The 13,968-nt window shown below is 38.7% G+C and overlaps 1 protein-coding gene across 1 annotated transcript in view; it reads left to right on the top strand.

Annotated features, from left to right (window-relative positions):
* The window catches only part of DGKI (diacylglycerol kinase iota), a 414,447-nt gene that overhangs the window by 306,518 nt on the left and 93,961 nt on the right, over positions 1-13,968 (top strand). The window contains 1 exon segment of the mRNA XM_040643960.1: positions 12,688-12,767. Coding sequence (XP_040499894.1) covers positions 12,688-12,767 — 80 coding nt within the window.

The raw sequence follows: 13,968 nt of genomic DNA on the forward strand, positions 1-13,968 counted from the left end.
TAGGGGGAAGCAGAAGTTCTAGTCTGATGAGTTTTATTTTCTCAGTGAAACAAGCAACAAGCCTACTAGCTCACAGTAGGGTCAGGAGGGTATCAATGTTCAGGAAGAGCAGAGGAAGTTGGAAATAATCAATTTGAAGAGCAACACAATCAGTGACCCAGGCAGAATTGCTGAGCAGTACTTTAGATATGGATTGTTTAATTCATTGGCTTTTCATAAGTGCATAGAGCCTGACCCGTCAGTTCCTAGGGGTCTTGACTTATAAATGAGTGCACTTTCTTTCTTTCCAGCTTCAAAGATTCAGATGCCAGGAGAGTATTAGTCTCGAAGATGATGATCTTATTTTTAATACAAATCCCTTTGCAACCTAATTCTGTTTATGATCCAAAGCCTTGCTTTGTTTACAAGAAAATACATGCTTCCAGAGCTTTGGTGAATTAGATGCTGATGACGATAGGTCTCATAAAGGAAATAGGCCTCAAGCGTTGATATTTGATCCTTCTTTCATTGTTGAAACTCAGCTTTTGGTAATGAGAAACATCCATTGTAGGTCTATCCTCAAGTCTCTGCCCAGAGGACTATTTTTCACTTTCATTAGTTTATTCTGTGCGCGCACACACAATAATGACCAATTCTTACTGTTTATACACCAACTAGTTCATTTTGTTGGTACCTTCCCAGGTTGACCACTCTAGGATATCAACTCAGTTGACAGCTAGGTTTCTCTTTAAGGACTTCCTTCTAGGGGCCTTGTCTAAAATTGTTGCTTTTTTATTCATCGTGTTAACGTGTGAGTGGTGTGGGATCAGCCACTGCAGCCATGGCATCACATTTCATAATAAAAACACCTAGTGCTCACACACCGCTTCACGCTTTACAGAGGGCGTTCACATATGCTATACGCAGGTGTTATCACAGGACACCTAGAAAGATCGCCTCGTGCAGGGTCACATAGCTGTGATAGGATTTTAATAAGTTGCATCTCTCTCTTAATCCAGTACACTTTCCTAATACATAGCTCTACTTCTTTGTAAAGACATAGCTGTGCACTTATAGAAATGTGTGTTAAAAAAAGAATTTGGGATCATAGTTTTTGTTATTGGTTGGGTTTCCTCAGAAATAGAATCTGAGGCTTTTGAGTTTTCTATGTAGGAGGTTTGTTGGGGGCTCTCCAAGAGGGAACAACAGTTGTGGAGCAGGAGGAAAGCAGCATGGGCAGAGGGCCGAGGAAGATGTCGAGCTGTAATAGAGTTGCTACAGAGGTGTCCCATGGGGACATTTGCACCTGGGGTGGCCATCTAGGGTTGTCCCGGTTGAAGCAAGGCTTGTTAGCTGCACGTCAGGGTGTACCCTGGGAAGAAGCAAACCCTGATTGGGGTAGTTTCCTTCCTAGAGAGGAATCAGCTGTGAGCTATCAGCAGAACCCACACCTTCAGCAGCGAGGGAATGAGTGCCTCAGTCCCCTCATGGACCTGGATGGGGCACTTCGGCTCTGAAAGCATCATCTTGTTTACAGTAACTGAGCACCTGAGTCTTGAACTAAGGCCAGGAAAGAACCACCCACACACCAAAAATTCTTGAGTCCATTCATTCACTTCTTCATTAACAACTCTTTACTGAATACCTACCATGTACCAAGCACTGTGCTAGGTGCTAGGAATTAGACTCATATGACCACTAGCCTCCAAATTTTAATTTGTATTTTTTGACCTGACCCCCCCAACACTATTCCAAATTCTGGGAATTGGAATATCAGTTACCTTCTTTAGATGTGTCAGAATTAGTTAAACTCAAAATGTTAACGATGACCTTTTCTTAAAAGTTCTTTTTGACATGAACTATTGCTAAGCCAAATATTTTTTACTTGGAATGTGAGTGATTAAAATTGGAAACATAAATGCAAGGCAATCCAAATTTCAGGCTATTTCTAGCCCGACACTGGAGTCAGAGATCACTCTGGAGTTTGATCTTCAACAAGGTGGGCATTTCTTCTGTGTATTCTTCCAATTTATCGGTAAAGTATTGAACTGAATAGAACCAAGGACAGAAATGTGTGCTAATCTAAAAATAACCTCTTTGCAGATGGACTCAGAACCACGATTTTATGTGCTCTCAACACAGGTAAAGCTGTAGACTTTTCATAGTTCATACCGGGGAGAGCACTCTTTCCTGATACTTAGTGGGTTTCCTGAATCACTGAGGCATGGCACTCTCTGGAGTCACTGATAAACAGAATTAGAGAGTCCCCTGGGTTGTCAGATTCTCAGGATGCGTTTGCTTAGATCTGCCCTGCTTCACATCTCTATGTGGCAGCTGTCTACATGTAATTTGTTTACTCTTTTTGCTTCCAGAAAGACTGAGGTCTCCAGAAGATTTTAGGAAATCTGTTATTAATTCTCCGCATGTATCCAATGGGCTCAGAAATTCAGAGGTCCATGGCTGATTGTGTCCTCCATATCTAACTGTTGATGACCTTGCCCATCACCGAACGGTGCACAGACACAGTGTGATGTTGAAATTGTGAAAAGTACTTGAACTAGTATCTCTAACCATCATTTTGAGTATTTAAGTTTTGGGTACACTTGTGAATCTTTGCTTTTGGGCCCTTAATGTTTCTTTTGACTTTCATATTTATTTGGCTGGCCAGGCCATGTAGCCAAGATTCCAATGTCATAACCAAGTATTTGTTATCTCCTAATTACTAGAGCACTGGTTCTAGTAAATTATCACTGGCAGTTCTTCTCTGTATCTAGGAATTTTGCAAATACTACCTTACCGATAAATATGCCTGGGAAAACATTCTTTTGTTTTCCAGTGCCCACTGTCAGGTACATTCTAGAAACTCACCATTAAAAGCTGCTATTATATTTTTACACTGGGAATAAATCCCAAGGAATTTTATAACACATTTTGTTGTACAAGAATTTTATTGAATGTGGCATTAGGAATTTCCATTGAAATGGAGTTCTCTCCATCAAAAATAGAAATTTACACCATTGTTGGTAAACTTTCATATTAAGCTGGACAATTATGACATTTCATAGAACTATTTCATCTGGGCCTTTGGTTTTTATGATTATAAGAGTATTAGGCCTTTGCCCATACTTTCCCATAGGTTATTATTGGTAATACATGAACAAAATTCACCAGAAGTAGAGAAAAAAAAAAAAAAACTTGTGCAATTTTGAATGTATTAGCCACAACTGGGTTGCATTCTCCATCTGACTCCTTTTATTTTTGTTCAGAAGACTGTTTTAACATCTTTTTTTCTGGATTTTCTTTCTCACTTCTGCTTTCCATGTATTATGCCCTGCATGCTGGTGATTGCAAAGAGGATGAGAAAAGGGTCTATTACTGACTAATCCTTACTTCCCGAGGTGCTGTAGTATGGGGTTTAGATGGACGTCTGGGGAGTTAGGACATCTCCTTTCCTCCTCCTTCCTCCTTCTGCTCTTGGTTCTCCAGGCTTGAGAATATTCTTAAGAATTCTGCTTGTAACAACATTCTCACTCAGAAGCCCCTTTCAGATAGTTCATTTCTTATCAACTGCCTTCGATGCATTTATAAGTGGTCTTTGTCATCCATCATTACAAAGGCCACTTTTATATTGTTTTCATAACCCATCCATCCATCTCTTTCTCTGTCAATCTCCCTCCTCCCACAGTCCACTGTGGCATTTGCCAGGTTACAAGGAGGTTGTAGCTGCCATGGCTACTCTAAACAACTTAGAGGCACCCTTGTGTCTTTTCCTTCTCACTATCCAGTTGTTCATGGAGTTGATTCCTTGACTTTAGTCTCTCCTTTCTTACCTTTGCTGCCACTCCTCTCTTTTGGGCTTCACACTTGTTCCTTCCCTTCACTGCTAAAACTCTCCCTAACTCACCTTCCTGCCACTCACCTTGTCTTCCACATCTCCCACAGATTTTTCTAAAATGTCAAAGAAAAATTGCACTGGACAAATGAAACAGACTAGGAAGAATTAATTCAAGACTATTGCAGTAGGGAAGAGAAAGTGAACTCAACTCTGCTGTGACAAAAGGTGGGAGAATTTTTAAGCACTGGGGTGAGTGAGTAAAAAAGTAGTGGAAGACATTAGCAGGAGGTCAGTCATTGATTGGTCATTGATTGGTCATTGAGTAGGCTATCTGTGTTTGTTGTCACTTACTAGCAGCAATGAGTTAGGCTCCTACCCACCCGTGGAGATTCAAAGATCAGGACACAGTCTTCCTTGAAGAGTCCATTTCAGAGCGATGCCTCCCAGGTCTTTGAGAAAGACAGTCTAGGGTTGCAAAAGTGGCTGAGATGGCATCTTAAGAGGACAGAGAAGTAATTTACAATTGAAAATCTTCTAAATAAGAACTGGGAGGTCAGGCACTGTCTCAAGGGTAGTCAAGCTGAGGGGAACATTAAGGCTTCTGGGTCAATGTAAATCTGAAACTTTTATCATCTGTTGGAAACCCTGGAGTATCTGCCCGTCCTTCTGAGATTAAAGTCTCAACTCCTTAGCATTAAAAAAAAAAAAAAAAAAAAAAAGCGAACCTCTGGCCTTGGCCTCACCCCCTTGTACTCTGCACTCACCTATTTTTCTAAGTCCTGAACATTTGCTGCTTTTCATACCTTGGTTTCTTAGAATCTAAGGATGGTCTAAGACTAAGAGAATTTCCTGTGCCTGACAAACCCTTGTCTCTGTTGCCAGACTCCCATTTGGGATAACTCCTCGTGAAGTGTGTCCTAACCTAGGAAATGTGCAACTTCTCTGTATCGGAAACACATCAGGTTCTTATCTGTCAGAGTTCCAATCACAAGGTATATAATCAAGAGAATATCTTTAACAACCCTCTTTTCCCGGGCTGTAACACCCTGAGGGCAGGTACCGGGTCTTACTCCATGTTGCATCCTCACCTCCTAGCCCTGCATTTGTCTCTGGCACAAGAAAATCCTAAAAACTTGTGTGCTGGATCATTAAGTAGATCTGACAAATATTTTTGTACAATTCCTTATGTATATAACTGAAACACAATTGCCCAATTAAGTGAAAGTGAATACCAGAAATTGTTATTTGAAATTATCAATGGCAAAGTGTTTAAGAGGATTTTTTTAAAGTAAGTTGGATGTCCCTTGGGTTGCCTTCTCAGTAGGTTACTATTAGGATAAGAAGCAGAATTCAATCTGTAGTTTGAAACCTGAATTTGTAGAGAAACGGCTATTTTCTAGAAAGCACACCTCGAAAATACTGTCCTCATATAGAATGCAGTGAAAACTACCTAGTTGACTTTTCTCTTGTGGGTGACATTTTGAGCCAACTATGGGAAGGTTTAGCTCAAGCTATGGAGTACAAACTCCAGGATGACTTTTAATCACAAGAACCAGGGTTCATGAAACATTTTACAGACCCCAGCTATGGCACAGTGGAGCATAAAGTTCTTAGGACATTGTGTATCCTTTTGAATGCTAATATGCCTATTAATTTCCCCTGTTGGTTCCATTGAGCTGTGGCAGTTAATGATGACAAGTTGTAAAATGGACCTGTGTCACATGGGGGGAATTAGATTGAAACATTGCCAACTCATTCTCTTTAATTATTGTCAGCCATCAAGTTAGAACTTTAGTTCCCTGATAACTCTGACACATTAAAAACTAATGAGGACCATAGGAAGATTCCACTTATCCCCTCTCATCCTCACTTAGGACTTTTCTTCCTCTCTCTAGTCCCCTGGCCCCCTCCCTGATTTTTACTTCTAGTCCCTTCTTCCCATCATCTTGTGACTTCTTGAATAGTGTCAAAACTATGGCCAAGAAAGTACGTAACATTCGTTTTTCTGTATGTGAGCAGATTCTCAGATGTTAGCAAAATACCTGCCTATAGGAAACTCAGAGCCTGTTTTTTTCTTTTCTGTTGCTTTTTATTTTTTTTTTAACTAATAGACTTTATTTTTTAGAGCAGTTTTAGGTTTAAAAAAAGTTTAAGTGGAAAGTACACAGAGTTTCATATATCCCCTCAATGCATCCGCCCCCCCGCCCCCCGCACCGGCACACATAGTTTTCCTCATCTTGCTTTAGTAGGGTACATTTGTTGTTACAATCGATGAGCCAATGTTAATGCATTATTATTAACTAAAGTCCACATTTCTACATTAGGACTCATGCTTGTGTTCTGTAGTTTTATGGGTTTTCACAGATGTGCAACACATATCCACTGTGACAGTATCATTCAGAGTAGTTTCACTGCACTAAGTACCCCCGGGCTGTACCTATTCATCCATCCCTTTCCTGTAACCCTTAGCAACCACTGACTTTTTTACTCTCCATAGTTTCGCCTTTTCCAGAACACCATGTAGTTGGAATCATGCAGCACATGACCTTTCCAGACGGGCTTCTTTCATTCAGTGATATGCATGTATCCATGCATATTGTCTTTTGTGGCTTGAAAACTCATTTCTCTTTGTTGCCGAATAACATCCCATCGTAGGATGCTAAGTTTGTTTTTCATTTGCCTATTGAAGGACATCTTTGTTGCTTACAAGTTTTGGCAATTATGAATAAAGCCAACTACGAATATTCATGTGCAAATTTTTGTGGGCATAATTTTTGGCTCATTCAGGTGAATACCAAGGAGTACTGTTGCTGGTAAGAATTTGTTTAGTTTTGTAAGAAGCTGCCAAGCCATCTTCCAAAGTGGCTAAACCATGTTGCGTTCCCATCAGCAGTGAATGAACGTTCCTTTTGCTCCGCCTTCTCACCAGCATTTGGTGTTGTCATTTTTCTTTTCTTTTCTTCTTCTTCTTCTTTTTTTTTTTTTTTTTACAATTTTAGCAATTCTAATAGATATATATATAGTATCTCGTTGTTTTAATTTGTGGTTCCCTAGTGACATACGATGTTGAGCACCGTTTTCATGTGCTTATTTACCATCTATGTGTTTTCTTTGGTGAGATGTCTCTTCAGATCTTTTGCCTACTTTTTAATTGATTCTTACTGTTGAGTTTGAAGAGTGCTTTGCATATTTCGAATACCAGTCTTTTATCATATATGTGTTTTGCGAAGATTGTTTTTTTCCTGGCCTGTCTGGTCTTTTCATTTCCTTAACAGTAGCTTCGACAGAGCACAAGTCTTAATCCAATGAAGTCCAATTTGCCGCTTTTCTCTTTCATGAATCATGCTTTTGGTGTTTCATCCCAAATGTCATTGCCAAACACAAGCTTGCCTAGCTCTTCACCTGTGTTATTTTCCAGGGAAGAGTTTTTTTTTCAGCCTGTTGGTTTCTAAAGACTGTGTATAAGTTGATACAAAGAGAGTGAGTATGGGACGTAAACTGTATTGATTAGGTCAGTAAATCTAAAATTGATGCTTAAGGAAATGTCAAGTTTTAAAAAGGGCATCTCTGAATAGTGCTCACATAAAATAAAGTCATTCTAAGATTATATTTTTGATGATTTACCATGTTGTTCAAAACACTTCCCTATTTTATGCATTTTTAACTCTGATTTATTCTTTTCAGGAAAGTGACATTGTTTTTATTTAGCCTCGAGACTGCAATTCTAATATTTTTATGTATATATTTTGAGCATCAAACCCAATCTTTGCAAATCTTTGCAGTTTCTGAGAAGCTTTTCTCTAAGGTCACACACCTTCTTTTAATGATCCCACTGGAGATAGTTTTGTTTGTGTTTTGAATAGGTTAGCACCCCCGGTCCGCTGCAATTCTATTCTAGCAGGAATTACGCTGTAATAAAGAGAGAGACAAACTGACTGACTTAAACCTCCCCACGTAAGGAAAAGATGATGATTTCACTCTTAGAGGAAGGCTCTCAGGAGAGCTGAAAAGAGTCCTGCATTGGTGTCTGGCTTCAGCTTCCCTGAGGATGCACGTGAGCCCATTCTAAGAGGATTTAGGGGCCAGGCAGTGACTGAATTCTGAGAAATATTTGTCGGGGTACCAGGGTGGGTTCTAGGTATCAAGCAGAAATATGGTTAGAGGGAATGAGCTTCTTTGAATGTGTCTGCTTCACCATCACCTAACTCTTGCTCTCAAAAACAGGTTAAGGCAGAGTACATCTGGGGTGATAGAGTGTTGTTATATATATAAGAAACTGGTTCTGACTCGCCTGGGCTGTATCCTTGGTTTGAGAAATCACTCCAAGGACTACGAAAATCTCAGTGACGACGGCTGTCCACATAGCGGTCTCTTGAGTCACAGGCTCTAGTGTATGCAGTTTGGCAGCTCATTGCATCTGTCATCCAAGGCTTGTCTAGCCCCACCTTGGAAGTTTCCTTTGATCCTCTTCTTTGTTGTCTTCCCCATGTGTTATATTGCATGCATTCCTCATCCTTGTTGCAAACTCAGCTTTTGTTCGGGGAACTACTATAGTAGTTTCTTGATAGAGGGTGTGTCCTTTATTCAACCCTTGGAATCATTTGATATCTTGGATTATGTGTAAAAGTCTTAGAATGCTGAAGGGCTTGTTTCATTGCCTGCCCGACTGTGTAGATGCCTGTACCATTTAAAACCATCTAATCCCTGGTCCTTTATATGTCATCCAGTTATTCCTTTCTGGAAATTCACAGACACTTCTTTGTCCCCAGTATTCTTTAATTTTAAAGTTAAATGTCTTTCTATTGTTTTATTGTTGTTGTACTGGGCACCTGCTGGGCCATTTCAGTTTGAAGCTAATGTTCTTCAGTTCTATGAAATATATTTTATTTTGTTTATTTCTGACAATTTCTCTTTTCTCTGGTTTTTTTGAACTCCTATTATTTGAATGTTGAACCACTTGGCCTAGCCTTATTTTTCTTAGTGTCTCTCTTATATTTTATGCCTCCTTTTATTTTTGCTCTACTTTTATGGAGATTTTTCTCAACTTTGTCTTCTGTTCTTTCTATTAAACTCTATTTATTTTATCAATTTTTTTTATTTTCAAGAATTTTTTTTTCTCTGAATGATGTTCATTCTCCTTTTTTCCCCTCATAGTCTTTATCTTCTTTTATGTAATCTGTTTATATTTCATGGATGGAATATTTTCTTTTAACTCTCTGAGGATTCCTTAAAGAAGAGATTTCAGATCTCTTTCCTAAAAGGTAGGGCTCTGGCTGCCAACTTTTGGAGAGCCTAGTGAGGGAAGAAATCTGGGGAATCTCTACATTCTTCAAATGGTCATTTAATCCCCATTGTCTGTAAAGTAACTATACCTGCCCAGAGTGGCTGGTGGAATCTAGTCATCTATTTTGGCTACTCCCTCCAGTGTGTGAGGAACCTGATACTGCCAGTTTGCAAGACTTCTGAGGGTTTTGCTATATAAATCATGTTGGTTCTCATCAATCCCACCCATGGTTTAGGATTAGACGCTATAGGAGCTCTGGGTCATTTACCAATATTCCATCTGCTTCATCTGTTACTGTCTGCTCACTGTTTCTCCTCTTTTTTCTTGGTTTATGTCTTTAAAAAAATCCATTTACTGTAATTTAGTAGCATTTCTGGTAAGAGGAAAGGAGGTGTTAAATCTGCCATCTTAACTGAGAAACCAGCTTGCTCTTTATTGCTTAGAATGTATAAATTTGATCCCTGCAATAAAAGTTCCATTATGTAGGTTGAGTGTTGGCTATTGCTTATTGGAGTCAAGTAAAATCTCTAATGCCAAAATAAGGGTGAGTCATCGGGATCGGGGCTAATGATGCTAATATTCCAGCGATAACTACTTTCATTGTTCCTAGTTAATATGAAGGAAACGTCACTAAAGTGGTAGTTAGTTGTCAATATTGTAAAAGGAAGGTAATAATTTTCCACAAATTTCTGCTTTCTCCACCATGTCAACCCCCAAATGAAACTGTCAGATCACAGTATTTTTATACTACAGTTATTTTTCTCATTGCAGAAAGAGTAGAGGTTTGTTTTAAGAAAACAGAAGTATAATTTATGGAACTACCAGCTAATCCTTACAGTATTATGGTAAACTGAAAGATATATGATTCGGTGTGTTCACTTTCTAGCTAAAGTTGCTCAAAAGATAGTAAAGTGGGTACAGGAGAAAGAACATGATGTTTTGGCTATTCATTTTTAAATATAGTGTTGCATTTAATCTTCACAAAATCCTAGAAGGCATCTATCCTAAATACCATAGTCTTCACTTTAAGGATCAGAGGAATTGAGTAATTTCCAGGACCGAACTGCTAATATGAGTAAATTGTAAGATTAAAGCAACATTGGAATTTGAATCCAAGAGAGAATGACCATAAATCCTTTGTACTGCATACTGCTACTTTCATAGGATAGATTTGACAGCAATTGTCAGTAATCATGATATGAAACTGTGGTACAGAGTGTCTTTTTTTAAGCCCAATTAATAGCTAACATCAGTCAAAAGCCCTCTTTCCCTTAATTGACTTCTTGAGGAATGTTGCAAAGTAGCTGATTTTATACTTATAGTAGAAATGAATGACACATCTTCGAAAAGTTTTTCCTAGTCTACCTTCTTTATTCTAGGTCTGGAATATCTACCCTCTAATTATAGTTTAAAATATCTGCTACCAAGTACATTGAATTTATGACCAGATTAACTCCAAACATTGATAATAGAAGGAAATCAGAGATGTTGACAGGATTCCTGCATTTCTATAAAATGTATCTCCTAATTTAAGTAAATAAGTATTGATCAAGTTTCGTTTTTTTACACTGGCACATTTGAAATTAAGAGTAAGCATCCTTAAGTAAGATTCTAACATGGGCTTTCATGTTACTAAGTTATATTTTGTTTCCACAACATTTGACTGACTTTCTAGGCCAAAATTCTAGCTTTTCCTACTCATTCCTCAAGTGTCAGAAATCTTTAATCTTTCTTTACTTCAGTAGATAACCTTATTTGCATCAATGTAGTAGTCTAGCTGAGGGTGATTATTTTAATCAGTACTTTTAGGAATCTCCTCACTGAATTTCCCTTCCTTTTCTTTTAAAGATGTATGATTACCATACTGATGAAATTTTTGATGTTTCTGGTTATATTCAAAAAGAAAAGAAAAACTATTTTTCCAGATTATTATTTCCCCCAAACATGTGAGACTTGCAGGGCTCCTTACCCTTTTGCTTACTGCCCCCCTTGCCCCAATCCCATGCATGCTCTGTCTCCTGCTCCAAACCTTTGTTTTTTTGCCTCCCCTGGAGAGCTGACTTCGCCCTTCAAGACATACTTTCTCTTTCACACTTGAACGCACTCTAAACCCTTCTCCTTCTTTTTATAAACTCTCATTGACTAGCTACCACTGCTCTACCAGACATTATGGTTGTGAAGGTAAACAAGTCGTCCTTGGTGAAAGAGTCCATGCTTACGCACATGTTTACATATTTCTACATGATGATGGATGCTTTCAAGCTTTATGTATGTAGGACTTTCGTTTCCATTAGAGACATCACTACCACACCCTGTTCCTTTAGGTTGCCAATCTAAGAGGTCATAATGAGAAAGAAACTATTTCTTTTTCTCCGGACTACCCTCACTTCTCTAACTAATAGAGCCAATGGGGCTTAGTAACTTACAGAGAGACTAAAACTACCCTCCGGGCAAGAATTAGTCCCTCTCTCCTATAGTTTTCAAATGACTAAGCCCATACATTTAATGTAGCCTGTGTTACAGTTATTATTGTTTATATGTATCTTCTCACGACTTTGTGAGTTCCTCAAGATTTCTCCATGCATTTTATATGTATTTTATTCTCTGTATTATTAATTTTTAATGCATTTTGCATTTTCAGACCCATTTATTGATGATGAGACTTTAAAAATTCAAAATCTTTAGTGAACACAACTGGCCTATCATGTGCTTGCTAGACGCTAGTTGGATAATTGGGAATTTCGAAGGGTATTTTTTTTGGTTAAATTATGGATTTTATAGTACAACTGTACTTTTAAAATTAGAAATGGGCAATATATTTTTTGAAGTTTTGGGAAGGAGAAAATTTTTCAGGAATCTTGTGGTTACCTGTGACGTGGGAAGTTCTATCCATTAAAGCCGTCGTGGAACATTTGCCACTGCCTAAATAGAAGGTATTTAAGGCACATAATAGCTTTTCCTAACTGTTCCCTGAAGCCCTGCTGATACCACATTTACACTTGACCAGGTGTAAAGTCAATGGGATTTTTAAGCTGTAAACCTTCTAGAAGCTTTTATTTATTTATTTTAAACATTTAATGCCTATTTAGTTCTGGTGTTGGCCACCAGGTAGCAACAGTGCTTTGAGTAGCTCGAGTCTCTTAAATAGGGAACCACTGCAAACCGACAGAAAGATTAAACCCCATGTAGTTAGGAGGGAAAGGAGTAAGTGTCCAGAATCATGATTTTTTCATTCCTCTGTGGCGGTACATTGACTCTTGAAAATGCAGGCATACATTATTAGCTAGCTGTGAGCCGCCTCCCGGTCCTGCCAGCCCACTGTTCTCATGACATTACTCTTCGTATCAGGGCCACCGAGACAAAATGAAGGCTGGCCAGGTGGCAAGGAACAATATAGCGCATGCAAGGGATGCATCCGTAACAAAGAGATTGGGTCCCAGGGGAGGTCTGAGGAGAATTTTGGGTATTGAAATGTCCAAAACACTAATAATATTTATGAGATACTTCTTAAACCGTAAGAAACACATTTATGCCAATGGAGAAAAATCAAATATGTTATTTTAGACTTTTCTCTTTCCTTCACCCTTAGCTATCCCTCTGGGTATTCTAGTTGTGCGTGGAGACTGTGATTTGGAGACTTGCCGTATGTACATAGACCGCCTACAGGAGGTGAGTTTCTTTAGCCAATTATTTATTCTCAGTTTTCCATTTTTGTAACCAATTACCGGCCATATAGATTCACTTCTGCAATGGTGCATCTGGGGAAGACATGAAAGCATGGGGTCCTCGTCCTTTAAGCATCGACCACATCTTCTCTCTCCCCGACCCCCACTGCTATTTTCCCTCCTCAGGTGGTTGAAATGGGTAAGGACGTTGCTTTAGTGTGATCCATAACTATAGCTGCGAACTTCTTGTCTTCTTACCAGACTACATCCCTGTGTGTTTTGAGCTCTATAGAATTTCAAAGGGTCCTGATCAATAATGAAGGAGGACAGAGAGTTAGGTTATTTAATGTTTTGTATCGAGCACAGACTTCAGCCAGAGAGCACTACATTTTTAAAAAATATAACTTCTACAGGAAAGAAAAACCTTCTATCCTTCATAGGAATGTGTGTCAGAACACAGAAAAATACTCTATTTTGTTCTTCAGTCAGGTCTGCCATAGAAAGAGGCAAGGGAAGAGACCCTCTCATATATGGCTTTCCCACGAAATTGAATTGCATCAGCGAAGTCAGGAGACCCAGACCCGTCACTGCGGTGGTCATTGATTGCTTTTGCCAGACTTTGAGAGAGAGTATTCACTGTCTTCATTCTACAAATGATGAAAAGCACGAATAGCCACTTCTTTGTCATTTTTTTCTTGATGAAGGACGCACATTAAAATCGTTGCTTTCCGGATGTGGTCTAGACACTTGTATGTTTTGAGCTGTTGGGTCATTTTGATAGATATCACCAGATGAAAAACTCTCTAGATGACACGTTTTCTATATGTAATTATCACAAAGATATATAGCGCCGAAAATACTGTCAAGTTATAGCCACTTAGCTTTGAACAAGAGAACATAGTTCTCTTGGTGGCAATAAATTCAGGTAGGAGGCATAAAGTAATATGAAAAATTATTAAGTTTCCTTTTTGGCATTTTTAAGGATAGAGATTGAATTGTTTCACAACATATTTTGAGCTAGAGACCAAACTTTGAATATAGATATGGGTGAGAGAAGAAAAGTCAGCAAATTTTACACTTCTGGCTTCATTTCACTTTTTTTTTTTTAACCAAGAATAACCACAAACTTTAACATGTCAAAGTTTGTGGACTTCATAGTGTATGCCTCAGGCCCAAATTAATATTCCTCGAACACCACAGTTTCT

This window comes from Ursus maritimus, unplaced genomic scaffold (assembly GCF_017311325.1).
Source record: "Ursus maritimus isolate PB19 unplaced genomic scaffold, ASM1731132v1 scaffold_3, whole genome shotgun sequence".
Taxonomy (NCBI): Eukaryota; Metazoa; Chordata; class Mammalia; order Carnivora; family Ursidae; genus Ursus; species Ursus maritimus.